Here is a 17,978-nt window from a genome sequence, read left to right as displayed (position 1 = left end):
TTAAATAATAATAATAGCCTCTACTGTACCCACCAAAAAAAAAAAAAAAGATGTATACACAATGATCAACACATCGGCACTGTTTCATAAGAATGCTTTAGATCTCTGACTGGCCAAACACCCAGCTGTGAAGTCTGTGGGTGAGGAACCCCACTTTTTCCCAACACTAGGTAACTGGAATTCTCATTAATGGTTCTTATACAAGAGCCTTTTGAGCCTTACGAGGCAGGCAGTTTGTCTGACACTTTAGTTAAACTGTGATGGTTTAAATTTCTTTTCCCACCTGTAGTGCAGCCAGGATTCTTGGAAGCTGTGATTTTAGGTAATAGTTCCTATTTCGTCTATTTAAAGTGATATGAGGTTACAATGGCAAAATGGCGTCATAATAAAGATAAAATTAGAGAACTGGAAGCACATGAATCTAAAATTCTCGGAGGAAAAGGTTGATTTTCATGGCTTCATGAAGCCTGAGGGAAATCGACTTCGTCTTAGCACAGAAGCAGGGAAGTGGTGAACACCCTTGGCACGGATGAAAGAGACCGGAATCTCACAGAGGAAAGGAGGCTTTACACTGTCATTGCAACACGGCAATGACATCTACAAGGTTTATGCTCACAGCTTCCACACTGGAGCTGTGAAACAAAACAAAACTAATGTCCTAAGTAATCTCACAGTTTCGTGTTGGGTCACATTCATAGCTGCCCTCAACCACATGTGGGTCCATGACTTTCAGTTTGATATACCTGGGACAGGGGCTGTTTACTCCCCCAAGATGATACGCCGAGGCAAAGAAAAGAAGACCTCTCTTTGTCTTCAAACACTAAATAGTTTGAACTTGATCCTGTGGGCAATGAAGAATAAAAACAAATTTCAAAGCAAAGGTGTAAAACAATTCTTATTTTCATGAATCAAATTTTAAATTTGTTGTGAAAAGTCAAAGTACTAACTGCTCACGAGAGAGTAGGAGGAAATACAACAACCACAGCTACACATCAAGCAAATGTAGCCATGCCTGACCTGCAGTGGCCAAAGCAAGGAAGAGGGAGTAGAGAAGTCTTTCTCTCAACAGCGGAGCAAAGGATGGCTGGCATCAATCAAAGTACCACTGAACACGGATGCTCTAAATGCAACCTCTATCATGATGGCTTTCATACTAACTTGTAAACAATATTCAGAATTAGAGTAAAAATACTGAATTTTAGAGAGAGCTTATCATGTTATAAAGAGTTATTGTTAATGCCTCTGAGAAACAAATGATTTCTAACAATGCTAGATCAGCTTCTGCTCTCAGATTTCATGTTTTCTTCAGAAGTTGTTGACATTAAAATCTTCCCTGCTTGCTCTCCAATGCTTTCCCTCTCTGTACCTCAGCAATCTAGTAAGTTCTTAAACACAGATCAGGTGGGTGATGCTAATTCTAGTCAACAGGCTAACTGGTGGTTGTTACTTCCTTAGTTCAGAAGAAACTTCTATCTTAACTCTGAAATAAATTTCGGCAAATTGGTACACAATAAATTTTTATTTTCATTGGATGTAAGTTATAATAAGAGTAAATTTATGAAGATCCAAATGACCTGTCTCACTGGGGTCAAAGATGAACTCACTGTGTGATGTGGGATTCCCCTCTGTATACTGTGAATACCATGGTTAATAATAATAATAAAAAAAAAAACTGGCTTGGCCTGATAGGGTACAACAGAGCTAGGCGGGAAAACTAAACTAAATGCTGGGAGAAAGAAGGTTAGGGTCAGGGAGAAACCGTGGAGCCCCTGCCAGAGATAGACGTGCTGAAACTTTGCTGGTAGGCCACGACCTTGTGGTGATGCACAGATTAATGGAGGTGGGTTAGTTTAAGATATGAGTTAGCCAGAAATACACTCAGGCTATTGGCCAAACAGTATTGCAAATAATATGGTTTTTGTGTGATTATTTCAGGACTAAGTAGCTGGAAACTAACAAACAGCCTCCTACAACAGTTGTGTATTTAGGAAACATGAAAATGAAACCCAGTTGGTTTTCTAGGTGGACATTGTTACACAAATCCTGTGCTTTCTTCCTTGGGCCCAAAGTACTGGGCTCTTTGTAGAAAACTTTTGCTCATCCTAAATTTTACCACCTGCCTAGTTTAGATGAAAAAAAGCCTTTTTAACTCCCAGGTCACTCCTGAGCTTTGTTTTTCGGTGTCTCTGTGAGGAAATCTCCTTATAAATTGAGCTCACAAATGTCACAATTCTAGAAAAACAACTCTGATTGCTATTTCAGCTATCCTAATCACTCAAACTTAGAAGCTAGTGTGTTTGGCCCTGAGATCCCAGGTGGATGTGAGAAAAAAAAGAAAAAAAAAACTCCTAAACAAGCCAGGTGATATCCCAGTGCATTGGTAGGCAGAGTAGGCAGATCTCAGTGAGTTCAAGGCCAACCTGGTTTACAAAGCAAGTTCTAGAACAGCCAGGGCTATTACACAAAGAAACCTCATCTTGAAAAAAAAACTTTGAAAATGCATAGTAACCAACTATAAATTCCCCTCAGGAGGAGGAACATCCCCAGAGGAGTGGAGTCTTGCAAAAGGGTAGCCTGGGTTTCTGAGTCTATAGATTCCGGTGTGTATGTGCATGTGTGTCTGTGAATTCAAGCCCAACCTGGTCTACAGAGAGAGCTCCAGGACAGCCAGAGCTACACAGAAAAATCCTGTTTGGAGAACACGAACAAACAAATCTTTAGTAAATAAATGGACCTGATTATCAATGTGTTTTTATTTTGTTCTTATCCACTTAATCTCAATTGCCATTTTAATCCCATTGAATAGAATCCATTTTAATAATTTACTTGCCATGGAGCAAAAGTATTAACCCCCTTCTCATCTTATTTGGAAATAAATACTCAGACCTCATCTAGAAAGCCAACAACCAACTAAAAAATGTTTTAGTTTGGTGGGAAGTGATTTTAAAACCAACTCAAACAAGAGTGGAAAATACCATGATCAAAGAAGAATAGAAATATTGTAAACATTGGAATCATAGGAAGGAAAACATAAAATCAATCCAAATGGCCTTGGATTCTTTTAAGAAGGAAGGAGGAGGGAGAGACCCAAAAAGGAAACGTTTAGCTATGAAGTCAAACTTTAAATAATAGTCTAAGAGTTTAGTAATGAAATTTCATCTGTTTTCTGAACAATCCTTCTAAAACTAGTAAGAGACCAGAGACCAGCTAAACCTTGTCTCACTATCTGCTTGGGTTGTTTTTATACAACTTCTTGTCCATATTCTTTTGGCAGACTTTTTTTTTCCTAATCAATTTGCTTAGAGTTGGGGAGAAAACTAGGCTAGGTATGAAACAGCCAGTATGGAAACAGCGATGAAATTTCGCATTGTTGCATAGATCATTTATTTGTTCTTTGTGCATTTCAGGCTGCAACATTTGGCTGGTTACCTGCATGCTCAAGGAGAAATATACCAATGGTTCCCAAAATGTGTTCTTCAGACTAGCATTGCCTGATACCCTCATCTGAAATCCAATTACAAAATACATTTCTCTTCTACAACCCCAAACTTACCAAACCAGTCAATACAGCAGATCTCCAAGGTATGCACACCAATATTTAAAACTCGGTCCCTGTGTGTCAGTCACTGTAGCTGCATCTCGATGTCACTGTCTGTACTGCTGCTACAAACTGAATTGTGACCTTCCAATTGTCATATATTATAATTATTTTTGTTAGTAGGATCTTTCTATGGTAACTAAGGTCAAAAAGATAACAAGAATGAATGCTATTAAAGTTTGTCTGTGGCTGTCCTCCTCAGGAAAAACAGGGGCATAGATGTTCAAAGAGGGATGACCACATGAAGACAAGGGGAAAAGACACATCTATAAGACAAGGAGACAGACCCTAACCATACACTGATCCTTCTAAGCTTCTGCAAACATAAGAAAACGTCCAGCTAACGTCACTGGCTCGGCTCAGTGTGGCTCTTTGCTACAACAGGTCCAGCAAGCTAAATACTTCCCTGTCTCACGACAAACCATGTGATGTGAATAGTAGTGTATAATGGTGGCAATTCAAGTTTGAGTTCTCTGAAGTGAGTCCAATGACTAGATTGCTTACTAGACAGGAGCCACGGGCAAGGTGCAAGCCTTTGTAAGGGTTATAGCACTGACATTTGAAGCTGTTTGATATGGTGGACTTCTGTAGGGGAAGTGAGGCTCAGATAAGAGAACCAGAAATGACACAGATGAGTGGGCGTGGAATTAGTAACTAAAGCATAAAAAGAAAATTGAAGTGCTCACCACGTAACAACAAATATCAATGGAAATTCCCCTACAAGAGTCCCACATCTGTATGTCTTCCTAAAGCCAACTAACCTTTTGTGACGAATATTAGCCCATGCTTATCACAAAGCCATTTAAAGTTTCAAGCCAGCCAAAGCTTTTAGACAGCATGCAGCTCATACTGATGCAAGTAATAGTATGTAAGCATTAACGATGCAAGTAATAGTACATGCATATCATTATCGTTTACTCTTTTACAACAAATGTGAATAGCACAAAACCCATTCATTCACATAACAAAGGAACCACTCGTTTCTTCTCCAATTGGAACGTGTGAGTAATGAGTTGAAGTCCAACACTACTTACCAAGTGAAAAATCCTTCTGATAACCGGGTAAATAATTAAGAAAATGCATAACCCCAGTTTTTATATTCAGATCCTAGAAAGCAGTTCATAAGCAGGCAACCCAGCATTTCCATAAAATCTCACCATATATATATTAGTGAGTACCCTTATTTAGCTCCTAACCTCACATTCAGCACAAAAACAAGGCAGAATGGACTTTTAAGACTAAAAGTGAGAAAATAAAACTATTTGCTGCATAACAGATACTCATTTATGTGCAAGTTGGTATCTAGGAATTTCCTGCTTCATAGACAATTAAAAGCACGTTCTGTCTTTAGAGTATTTCTGTCACCTCATGAAGCCCACCAGCAAGTAGCAAGTTTTCTGTCAGTACCCACAACTAATTCAATTCAGTATGCTCTCTTGGGAAAAAAAGTGATATATGCCTCTTTTCCCATTTTCATTAAACAATTACAAAGACTCCAAAAAGATCGGACATGTTTAGTGCTTGTTTGCCTGTAAGAATGTTATTCTGCAGAAACCAGTGTTTGGATAGTGTGTGAAGGTACGTACAGTAGGTGACCTCATGAGACAGATTGTAAATGTCAAAGCAGAGCTTACACACTCACATCTGTGAGCTTCTTGGAGACATTTCTACTATTTATTATATGAATAAGAACAAACTCACTTTACACACTGATAACTCAGGAGTTACCAGTGACCGCTTCTCTCCATTGCTCATTACCCAACACACTGTGCGATAGCTCAGCTCATTACCCAACACACTGTGCGATAGCTCAGCTCATTACCCAACACAACAGCGACAAGGACAGTTTTGGATTCAGGTATACATTAATTTTTTTTCCAATTTTTAATATTTACACTGTGTGTTTAGCCTCATCTTAAGATCAGTTAAATTGCCCAAAAAGTAGGCTTAGAGAGTATGGATAAATTATCCAAAACCTGTAGAGATTAACTCCTTTGCCACTTCCGGGAGCCTTGCCTCCACCACACGACGATGTTCCAGGATGGTCTCATTGCAGATGCACACGGCCAGGGGGACAGCACAGCCATGAAAGGGGCTCACAGAGAAGGGACCCGGGGCCTCAGAGCAAGTTCTTCTCTGTGTCTTTCCCCAGCTGAAATGCACTGACATGTGTGCTGCAGAGCTTCACCAACTACGCCGAGGGCAGATGGAGACTGGCTTCTTCGTGTTGCGGTTTATAGGATGCCGATACCTTATTGCTATCGGAAACAAATATCGGTTCTGAAAATAAGTGAACCATCCAGAAGTTTTTCCAAGCTGTAAGTGCTCTTGAAATTCAACATGATAACATTTATGTAATGTAACAGCAATCACAAATTGTAATGGCTTTTTACAATCATATGTGTTATATATACATGTGCACATACAATACATAGACACACAAATTCATACACACAATACATTTACACTTGAACACACATACATACATGTATACATATGTACACCACAATAACCAACACATGGTTGTCAGCTTAAGTTTAAACTGGGCACAACCTTTTACAAAGTCAGGTCCAATTGGCACAAGGACATTGTTGTCTATTATCTGACACATTCTCTACATGAGAATCAATTGTATTGTTGATGTTCTTATTGTCTTTAAGTTACGATTGTTGCATAATTACAGTATGTATTCCTTGTAAATTCACTACAAATAATTTCCTTTATGTCTTCAACAAGGCTATTTGCTGATTTTCTTTGAATTTACTCATGAGAATTTACCAAAATCAGTAATCATAACTAATGTAAACTATCAATCAAAAGAAGAAATTTATAAAGGTACTAATTTAGTTTTATTAAATTCTCAGAATTTCTAGAATCCGAAATCATGTTTACAGATAAAAGCAAGTTTTGGAGGCTGGAGGAACAGCTTAGCAGTTAAGAGCACTGGCTGCTCTTCCGGAGAACCTGGGTTCAATTCCCAGCACCCCCATGGTAGCTTACAACCATCTGGAACTCCAGTCCCACGGGATTGGATGCCCTTTTCTGGTCTCAATAGGCGCCGGAAAGATACATAATGCCCAGAAAGGCATTCAAGCAAAACACCCATACACATAGCAAAGGAGGAGGAAGTCATATTTTTAAAAACAGCCAAACTTGATGAAAGCAAGGACTTGTAAATATAAAAATGCATTTCTTTGTCAAACATAACCACTAACCCTAGTGACCAGTGAAACTACAATGCTCCAGATGACTACCGAAAACAAAACTCTTTCTGTTGAATTCCACAAACAAGTAAAGAAGTGTGAATTATGACTGGTAAACTTGGGGACAGAGTCTTGTCCCTTGGTCTCTGGTTAACTACAACAATAGGTCCCCAACTCAGCCTAATCTCAGATCCTTCCCCTCCAACACTGATAACACGGGCCTTTGAAAATGTGATCCAGCAGATACGGTGGAACTGCCGTCAGCAGAACTCCCTATGCCTGTGTTTGTGAAGCAGAAACACACTAGCTGCAGACAGACTTTGTTTGATTGGTTTTCTTTTATTCTCTGACACAGAAATGACATCTCAGATAAAGCAATATTTGCCCTGTGTTTGGCATGTACCACTGGGATCTAGATGGTTTACAGAGACCACGATAAGGCTTAGTGGGTGTGCTACCAGGAGCTGAATCTGAGCTAAGATCAAGCCTATGTTTCTCTACAATTTTCAGAGGAAAAGAAGATCACTTAAACACTGATAATCAATTACTTTATAGAAAAAAAAATTCTTCAAACAATAATTGGCCTTCATAAAAACCAGCGCAAGCAAGGACACGTGCCAGTTGTGACAAAAAGGGCCATGCTCACCAGCCTCACTGGGTCAGGCTGACCCGGCAGGTGTAGTGGTCTTCACAAGTCACTGTGCATCCCACACGTCATGGTCACGCAGACATTGACCAAGGGCATGTGGGCTGGTAAACCAAAAGAACCCCACACACAAACAACTGAGTCTTTTGTCATTTTGAGCCTCGCCTATAAGTCGATGAAATGACCATTTCATGGGATAGGTAGCATTAAGGTATCTTAGAAAATAGGTAAATTTCATTGGCATCGGGCTTCAACAGATTCATTTATTCCAAAACACAAGTCACACAACTAAACTCAAAAGTTGCGTTCCACTCAACTCCACCGCACTGTATCCGTCTACCTCCTGTTGACAAAAACAAGTGAAAATACACAACCACGCAGCAGCCAGTACAACAAAACCCAGAAGCTGCGTCCCTCCAGTGTACTCCCGAACTATACACCGCGGTCCAAATATTCCAGTTAGGCTATGGATCTGATCGACTGAGATGTTTCCAAACTCCCCCGGATTTCCTTCCAGCTCTGCATCGACCTACAGTCCTGCTTCACTAAATGCTTGCTGACTCTCCTTCTCTGCCGCTGGAGACTCAGAAATAGCGGCGACCTTTAAGGAATTCTTGATGGAGCTGAGCTCCCAGATGTGCAAACTGATGATGTGCACCCCGCAGCAATGACTGGCAAGCTTATACAAGTTCTTAAGGACGGCCTTCCGCAGCAGAATATAGACCCAGGGGTCTAAGATCTGATTCCACGTTGCCATCCGGAGAGCAAAGAGTGTCGTTTCACAGGTCACTGGGGAGTTGTTTCCATTTATTGCAATGTTGGCCATTGTTACCTAGAAAACAAGAAAAACAGGGAAAGCTGTTGGTCACAGGCATTGCTTTGGTCCCATAGTTTTCAACTTGACTACAGATGTGACATGACCTTTGTACCGCATCCCACAAAGCGCTGCTATGTTGAAAAATACTGGGGAAATATGGTGTAAATTGTGCATGCAATTTTAATTCAAATTGACGTGAACACTACAAAAATGATATTCCACTGTATAAAACAGACTCATGGGGGAACAAATATTGATATCAGCAACTAGCCTTATACTTCTGGGAATACAAATTTTAAATAAATACACATTTGCTTATTCAATAGAAAATGAAAGTATAGTTAAACAAATAAATTATACATAAGTTTTTAAAACAATGAACTTTGCTGGACACTGTAATACTGGTATTCTAAGGATCATGAGCTCATGGCCAGTCTGAGTTGCATAAAGAGTCTCTGTCTCAAGAAGAAAATAAAAAAGAACTTTAGAATTTCCCTTTAGTAGCTACAATATTACCAGCCTCTTCACCTGATACCACCAATCCTACTTTTCTTCATCTCCCATCTTTACTCAGCATACATTCCCAGGAGTTTGCATGGAACTTTCCAAAGGCTTTGTAGAAATAACTACCTACATCAATGGTGGCTTGGCCATAACAACGTCTATTTTGGTGTCCTGTGTCCATTTCACGTACACATTGTTGTAAAGACCATTTGTGGGACTGGTCGTCACCATATATTAAAATAAGACAAATCACCAAGTCTAGCTTTGACTACCACACACAAAGTACCAAATAAGAGAATACTGAAAATATCCTGTCTATGAAAATGGGTAACAAATAAATTAATAGAAGAGAATTCAGAAAAAAAGTATAAATACATTTGGTCCATTGAGCCATCTGGATTACAAGATTATAGAGCAAACCTGAACATTCTAAATGAAAAAAATATCAAGACTGTTGTAGGAGAGAGAGGTCTCTGTTCACATCAATGGCATCAATGTCTGAAGAGTGGGGCCCTTCAACCAAACCTTCATTGTCCTCACAACACACTCCACAGTGGCTGCTGCATGATGCACCCAAAACTTGACCCTCACAACCTCATATCACAGGGACAAACTCTCTGCTCTCACTGCTTGGGAGGCCTCACTGGTCCCAGGGGTATAGCACCCTTCTGAGCATCAGCTCAAATTGCTTTTCTTTTAAAATACTGCCATATTTTTCTGGTCACTAATTCCTACCCATTCTACAACCTCCACCTGAGAGTAGTCTCACCTCCCATTCATCATCCCATCGAAATGAATTTGGAGCGGAGGTAGTTCTGGTTCCTATCCATGCCTACTTAGCCACTCACAACACATGCCAATCCTGAACTGATCTATGCACCTTTGAGTTCTTTTTATTTCTATTACTGAGTACAAAGTAGACACTTAAAATGTACTTCATAAACTCACATTTTTATTCCTCGGGGCTGTACCTCACAGGCCAACTGATCACCCGAGAAACCTTGGCCCACTCCTCACAAAGGTCCAGTATTTTGAGTTGTTTAAACTTTCTAAGTGCTTCTGCAGCAGCATAAACTAATGGGGATTGCAGGGTGGTTTGATACCCCTCAAAAGAAACAGGATCTTCATCCCAAGCAGATCCTTTGGGAAACAGCTTCCTTTCCAGGAAAATAATGAATCCAGCTGCAGACCTAAATGTGCTGCAATCAAACGAAATGAAAAGTGTATCTTGCAGAGAGCGCCTGGATCAGACGCAGCCTCCATTACTGCTTCCCCTAACCATGCAATATGACCGAAGAAACCTACCTACAGGGGTCTCAAGCCTCACAGAAAAGGGCCAAGACTTGATGGGCCATTGGAATGCGGTGTTTTCACTTTGCTTTTCGTCTTCACTCATCCAAAACCCATTTACCTCCTTCGGCCAGGCATTGAGCACAGGCTGAGTAATGCAGACACTGTGAAATCTATCACCTGTCTGGGAATTTTATCATTTTGGTTTTGGTTCAAGAACGAATGAGTAAATATTTATCTTGCCTTACAAATATAAAAAGCATATGCTCTCTATTAGCGAATAAACTGTGCTCCTGGTATCTCAAAGCTCAGCCAGACACAGCCCTGTACATCCAGGAGCAAATGTTCTCCATGCGATCGCATCAAAGAGCCAGCCTTGTGCTGGAGACACGCACATTGAGAGAGCCTGTGACATGGCGGCCCCCCTCTGACTCGCCTCTCTACTGGAACAGTAGTTTGGCCACCAGGTGACTGCGAAGAGGCAGTCAGTCATCTGCAGAAAGGGCCCGTGTCCTAGCCTCTCTCTAGAACACAGAGCCAGTGCCCAGCCATCCGTAACTCCGCTTTACACGGTAGCCTCAGCCACGAAGAGCAGTTACTCCAGGGCTGGATCATTAGTTAGGTAGTCATCAAGAAAAATATAGGCAGACTATTCCTGTAAACGAGAACACCAATTATGATGTTATTGATAATAGCACATCACTGATGGTTTACAGCAATCATGGTGTCCAACAAAGGATAAATTGTGGTCATAATGGACTACACGCAGGAATTGGTGTTGGGATTTAGTGTTAGCATAAAGAACGTAAGTCACCAAATGATTTTTATATGATCTCAATTCTGAAAAAGAAATGGCATTTTATGCATGCAATAAAAACTATAGAGGTATTTATCAATGTTTCGTTGGTTTTCCTTTGTTTTTTGTGTAATTTAATAATATTTTAGTGGGCTCACACATTGCTTTACTAAGCAGTACCTCTCGCAGCTCTGGGAGTTCGTGGAAATAACAATTTTACTAAAGAATAAGAACACGTGGGGACTGAGTCCATGTTAGCTAAAGTTTTGCTATGGAAAATATTAAAGCAACATATATTCTGTGTCTGCATGTGTGTTGACCTGAGTCAGGACTCCAATGGCCATTTAGAAGTGAAAGCAGTGGTAAAGCAGACGTGATGACACACAATCCCAGCACTCGAAAGGCTGGACCCAGAGGATCTCAAGTGTGAGAGCAGCGTGGGCTACATCACAAGTGTAAGCAAGCCTGAGTTATGTGGTAAAGCCTTGTCCCCAAAACAGAAGACAAAATCAGACAGTGACGGCAAATTTCAAAAGTGTGTTTACGTTTCTGTCTCTTCGAGCTTCCAAGAAACACACTAATCTAGCAGTGAATGGATCTCACTGCAGACTGTCCAGGTGTTCTGCAAGATTGCCATGATACTGAAGCAACACTTAAGGAAAATCCTTTTAAACAAATGATTAACTTAGCTTTGCTATCTAGCCAATCATCACACTAAATTATTGTCATCTCAAATATGCATTCTTTTGTCTGACCAATTTGGGACTCTCATCTAGCACCTGATTTATGGTAGGATAATCGGGTTTGGTTGGGTGAATTGGGACATATAACGTCTCTAAGTGGAGAGACCAACATGACGCAGTTATAATACTGCACGTGGCCGGGCGGTTGTGGCGCACGCCTCTAATCCCAGCACTCAGGGGCAGAGGCAGGCGGATCTCAGTGAGTTCAAGGCCAGCTTGGTCTAGAGTGAGTTCCAGGACAACCGGAACTGTTCCACAGAGAAACCCTGTCTCAAAAGCAAACAAGCAAATAAAAATGCTGCATGTAGTACGGTAAAGACATGGGAGTTGCTACAAGGAGAGCTGTTTATAAACACCAGCATGAAAGTACATCTGTCTTTGGAATGCTGTACTGCATTAGCTCATCAGTTGTTCCCGCTTAACTAATTTAAAGAGCTGGAGCTGCAGCTGAGTGGTTAGACACGTACAGAGCAAGCATGAGATCCTGGAACTGACCAGCACACATGAGAAGAAAAAATGCCGCTATTGTTTGAGCCGTTCTGAACTTCGCATCCTTCAGATGTAGAATTGATTTTTTTCCCTGGCACAACATTTTTAAATGATTTAAGTGAATATATAATCAAATCATTTCCTGGAGAAATGCCCTATTCTTAGATACCAAGGCCTTCGTGGAATGGTCACAAGAGTGCTTTCCATATGAATGACGTCTGTGAAAATTACATAGAGTTCTCATCTAGTCATTGAAGCAGATTAGGCAGGCTGGTTTTATGTCAACTTGACACAAGCTAGCGTCATCTGAGAGCAGGGAATCTCAACTGAGAAATTCGCTTCGTAAGATCTGACAGCAGGCATGCGTATAGGGCATTTTCTTAGTGACTGATGGGGCAGGGCCTGCCCATTGTGGGTGGTGGTCCTGGGTTTATAGGAAAGCAGACTGAGCAAGCCATAGGGAGCAAGCCAGTAAGTAGCGTCCCTCTGTGACCTCTGCATCAGCTCTTGTCACTGGGTCCTCTCCTCTGAATTCCTGCCCTGAGTTCCTTCGGTGACGAGCTGTTACATGGAAAAGTAAGTGAAATAAACCTTTTCCTCCCTGTGTTGCTTTTGGTCACGGTGTTCTTCACAGCAATGAAAATATAAGTAAGACTGGAGTTTTCGCCAGGCTTGACTTCACATCATAGTTTATCTTAACCTGAGCAGATCATTCTTTCTCTGTCAGCTTGAATTTTGCAGGAAAATAGATGGAGCTAGAAAACATCATTTTGAGTGAGGTAACCCAGACACAGAAAGACAATTATCACATGTAGTCACTAATAAATGGTTTTTAAACATAAAGCAAAGAAAACCAGCCTGAAAATCATAATCCCAGAAAACTTAGAAAATAAAGAGGACACCAAAAGAGACTTACATAGATCTAATCTACATGGGAAGTAGAAAAAGACAAGCTCTCCTGAGTAAATTGGGAGCATGGGGACCTTGAGGGATGGCTAAAGGGAGTGGGGAAGAGGCAGGGAGGGTAGCAGAGAAAAATGTAGAGCTCAATAAAAGCCAATTAAAAAATCAGTTTTAGTAGAAGAAAGCTAGCATATATCCTACCAGAATTTGAGGCACTTTTTTTAACCATGCATTTTATGGCACTGTGAATTCTGGTTTCCAGTAATGTTGACTGCTATTAAACCCACAGTTAATATAAAAATCTGTTTATATTCTAAATATAGACACAGGCATTTTCATCCTAACCAAGAAGTGTTTATCTTTTATGGCACAACCAGAGCGATCACAAACACCATGTGTATGAATTACGATGAAAATGACAAGCTGGAAGCTGGTCACAGGACTAGAAAGGCTTTGTTTCATGAGCAAATCCTACTGTATTGGACTGTTTACAACATGCCTTGTATAGCAAAAGCAGACGGTACCAATAAGGTGTTTTGGTAAGCCATCTGTCCTGAAACACAGAATGTTTTTCCAGAGAGAAATTTCCAATTGCCCCAGTGGTTTGTTATTGCAGTAGTTTGAAAAAAAAATTGCCCAAAGCATTTCTAAGCTCTAATACAATCATTTGTTGTTTGATGGGCACTCTTAATGAAATGGGTGTCTCATTAAAAATAAAAAGACAGTCATAAATCTTAGAGAAATGAAGGATTTCAAAAAGCCATCCCAAGCTCAGAGACCACATGTGCTCTCCACAGCTCTCTGGGTAATTTTATATTCTCTTTCCAGACAAGGAAATGGAACAGTGGATTGCACAGCTGGAAGGAGCTGGGCCAGGATGAGACATGAGGACTGCTTGACTCTAAAACAGAACTGAAGTATAGTGAAAAACAAAATACATACAAGCATCTGTCCAGGAAGTGGCCCTTGCTGATCAGTCAGCCAAACTAATTTAAATAATTTTAGTTATGATTATTTCAGATTATTTCATCCATTTACTTAATGAGTAACTATGATAAGACAATATAAGCTATTGGTGTTTAGCATCTGAACTAACCCATTTAGGGTCATATAGTTATGCTTTGATTATTTCTCATTTTTTTCACAAGGTTTTGGGTAGCCAAGGATGGCTTCAAACTTACCATGTAACTGAAACTAGCCTTGAATTTCTTTTTGTGTCTACCTCCTGCTTCTTTTCCCCAAATGCTGAGATTTCAGGAGTGTTACCATGCACTCCTACAGCTGTGCTTTTAATTTTTTTCAGAGGGGAGTAGCAAGCTGAAATCCCTCTTCTTTGAGAGTCATAACTCATGATAGATTCTAATGTTTTCTAGATTACTACTTGCTGACTTGAATCTTTGATAAAATTTGCCTTTGCCTATGTAATTTTCAGCACTTTGAATACTCATCCTATCTATCTATGTATAGATATAGATAGATGTCTAAATTTATATATGTATAAAGTACATATAGTCTAAAATACTTGGCCATGGAATACTACCCTTAGTCTATCTCCATGAAATATCTAAGTTCACAGTGGTTACTACAGTACAGACATGGGTGAGAGGTTTCAATCCATGGTCATAAGGTACCAAGACTTTTGGTGGCAAACCAGAGAAAACTGTTCACCTAGTGACATCTAGGAGCAAGGAGTAACAGAACAGGGATTAGAGTCTCAAAGGTATGCCTACAATTATCTAACATCCTTCCACTAGACACCATCCCCAAAGCTTTTACCATGGACCGGAGCTTTAACAAATAGGCCTTTGGGGTAACATTAAGATCCAAATTATAGCAATGCTTTCCGAGAAATGTCATTGGGGGCTAAGAAAATGGCTTAGTGGGGAAAAGCACTGTTGTTCAGCAACGATGAAGACGTGAGTTCAAATCTGAGTATACGCTCAAAAATCTGGGCATATTTCTAACTCTAGCATAAGTTGAGGGCAGAGAGAGGTGGATCCTGAAGGCTCACAAGCTAACCAGCCTAGCGGAAAGAGCAGACGGTTCAGTGAGATACCCTGCCTCTAGGCAACAGTGTGCAGAGGAGCAAAGGAGCACACTCTGCACTACTTCAGCTGTCCGGATTTGGGCTGCAGAGTCCTGGTGGCACCCAGCAGAGGGCAATGGCAGTTGTCTACGCAGGAGGAATAGGCTGCCTAGCCAGATATAAAAGAGAGATTTTATCTTACAAAAAAAAAAAAAAACCCAAGGTGGATGGAATCTGAGGAATGACATCTGAGTTGACTTCTGACCTCCACAAACAGGTGTGTAACATGTGCACATGCACCTACATACATGTGGACACACATATATAAACATACCCAACACATACACTTTCTTAAAGAAAAAATAATTTCTCCCATCTAAGGATTTTCCTGTAGTCAGGGAAAACAGCACAACTATGGCACAAAGGTTTAGACAACCCAGAGATTGCAGAGAACAAAAAGGAATAACAGAATAAAGAACAGGTCTACAGCTCTGGTGGAGGGGATTTAAAAAGGCAGTTAACCTATACAGCCAGCACCCAACCAGCAGGATGGCCCTCCTATCCTGCCTGAGGGTACAGGGTCAAAACTACAGCTTAGATGTTTCTCTATATATGAGCTCGGACTTCTTCCAAACACATGCGCCCTGGAAACCTCGCCATGACCTGACCTCTGACTGGGAAATGACAGAGTTAAAAAGGCTCTTTTGGAAGTTCACACTAGGGCCCCAGGGAGCAATCAAAAGACAGTGTCAAAGCCCAATATCTTTCTCCAGAACCTTGACACGGTTTACCACAGTGATGCTGTGTAAATAAACATGAAAAAACAGTTTTCAGTTCCAAATCGTTCTTAAATTGTGAAGACATTCAAGAAAGGCAGCAGAGAAACCTTTGTGTGTATTTTATAACCATTTCCAAATCGAAAGCATAGTGCCAGCAATCAGTATCCACCGTTCTCCTGTCACTCCGTAACACTAAGTCTCTCTTCCTCTGGAGAAATCAATAAATATCAGAAAGTTTCTTTCTTGCACGACTGTGTGAAACTGAACCTCAAGTCCTACCAGCCTTTTTCCGTTATATTATTTCTGCTACTTTTTTCTATCAAGTTGCCAGGCCTTGTGGTATTATTTGTGACAACAGAAAGCCAAGCCCTTGCTCTGCAGTTATGTGAAAGATATTGTATTCTTAAGAGGTTTTGCAAGTAATGCCACAAAAATGGCCTCACTTAAAACAATATGGTTTCTCTAGAAACATGCAAGAGAAAATAAATAGAGCCAACGCCTTGGATTCCAGTCAACTAATACGGATGATGAAGTGGATTGGCATCCAGATTTCCCCGACGGAGTTAACTAGTGTCTAGTATGAGATACAAAATCCCTCTAATCCTGAACCCCCAGAAGTCTCAACTCCCGAAAGGTAATGGAATCTAGTTGGCACCTTAGAGAAGATTTGATTTTATTAAGCATGCTCATATTAAAAAAAAAAAAAAACTGGGATACGGCATGAACTTCTAATGGCATTTGCTACAGTTGTGGAAAGAAATGTATGAGGAGAAGACAGGGCCATTTAGTCCATGCAAGAAAAGAAAGTTCATGAATTAACAATACAACTCAAAAGGTCCTTCTCAAAGAGAACACAGGTAAGAACTCATTTCATAAAACAGAGGCTAAATGAGCCCAATGTCAAGGGTTATGGCCAAGAACACAGTATTGACTTTCTATGGAGGAAGTTTCCTCTGAAAATGAGTTCCTTGAAAGGCCATGGGTCTTCTGTAACAGAGCTAGTCCTGCCCATACCTCCACAAATAAGCTACACATTCCTTTGAAGTTAAGACCTTATTTTAATCATGTTTATATGTCCATGTAACACATGCGAAAATGTCAGCAGGAGGTATTTGGTCACTGCCTTTCAATTAGCACAGAATTTTACAACCAGGGTCATAATAGTGTTAAGGAGTAGGCAGTACTTAATTTATTAGATGCTTCGCTGGATAATATGTGAAAACACATATGGTCCTTAATCCATCTTTATCCAAACTGAATTTCACACAGACTCTTAATAATTTGTTAAGGGACATGTGGTTAGTATGCTCACAGTTGGGGGTAAGCAAATTCTGCAGCATACATTAAGCTATAGGAACTGACATCATGGGTGTGGAGGTTGAAACACGGGCAAAGGAGATTCACTCATACCCCCACTGAGATGGACTGAGTGTATTCATAGGCTTGGAGTCAGTGACAGAAAGGCTCAGTGACAGAGATCACACAGTTAAGGTCTCTCTGCACTTAGTGACTGTCAAATGTTTGGTAGGTGAATGCAAGACCAAAGTAGGAAAAGCAGAGTTTCTTGTTTCTCTGGGAATGAATACAAGCCTTTTCTCCCCAGTGCAGAAGCTGAAATGAAGTGTTCAGAAACCATAGAGACCTCAGGACAGAATTTGCTAAGGCTAATTGTGGTAGCACCATCTTTCTTTTTCTCTTCAGAAACGTTTGCTTCTTTTGGGAACTCATTAAAATAGTGTAAGGTGTTCTAAAAATAAATCTTCAGTGTCATCCAGAGCTGTGCTCTTTTAGACATGCACTATCTGTGCCATCTAACCTAAGACATTCCTATACCAACCCCAACTCAGGGTAACCATAATTTGAAAACCTTCCTGACAATTTGTGTGCTAACCTATTCCCTGTCCCTCTCTACACTGGCCATCACACTTTGTGACCAACACTTACAGAAGAGCCTACCCTTCACAGGCAAAAGATACTGACCACTTCACGGCATAGCCTTAGCTTGAACAAACACGGACAAATGAATGCATTGAGGAAATATTTAGGGAATAAATGAGTGGATTTTTGTAAGCATTAAATTTACATATGTGTTTTCATTGGCTTATTTTAAAAATGGTAAATTTTCATTAAGGCCATACCTTTGGATCCACTCAAAAAAATCAAGAGCTTGGAGCTGGAGAGATG

The 17,978-nt window shown here is 40.4% G+C and overlaps 1 protein-coding gene across 2 annotated transcripts in view; it reads right to left on the bottom strand.

The window, feature by feature from the left end:
• Positions 1-5,336: 5,336 nt before the first annotated feature.
• Ptgfr (prostaglandin F receptor) overlaps positions 5,337-17,978 on the bottom strand; it is a 30,379-nt gene continuing 17,737 nt past the window's right edge. For both annotated transcript variants that reach the window (XM_050149546.1, XM_050149547.1), the window contains exon 3: positions 5,337-8,279. In XM_050149546.1, coding sequence (XP_050005503.1) covers positions 7,977-8,279 — 303 coding nt within the window. In that variant the 3' untranslated portion in view covers positions 5,337-7,976. The remainder of the gene's footprint in view (positions 8,280-17,978) is intronic.

Source organism: Alexandromys fortis, unplaced genomic scaffold (assembly GCF_014885135.2).
Source record: "Alexandromys fortis isolate MF-2015 unplaced genomic scaffold, M_Fortis_MF-2015_v1.1 scaffold_68, whole genome shotgun sequence".
Taxonomy (NCBI): Eukaryota; Metazoa; Chordata; class Mammalia; order Rodentia; family Cricetidae; genus Alexandromys; species Alexandromys fortis.
Note: the sequence above shows the minus strand (reverse complement) of the source record. Positions and strands in the feature narration are given on the sequence as shown.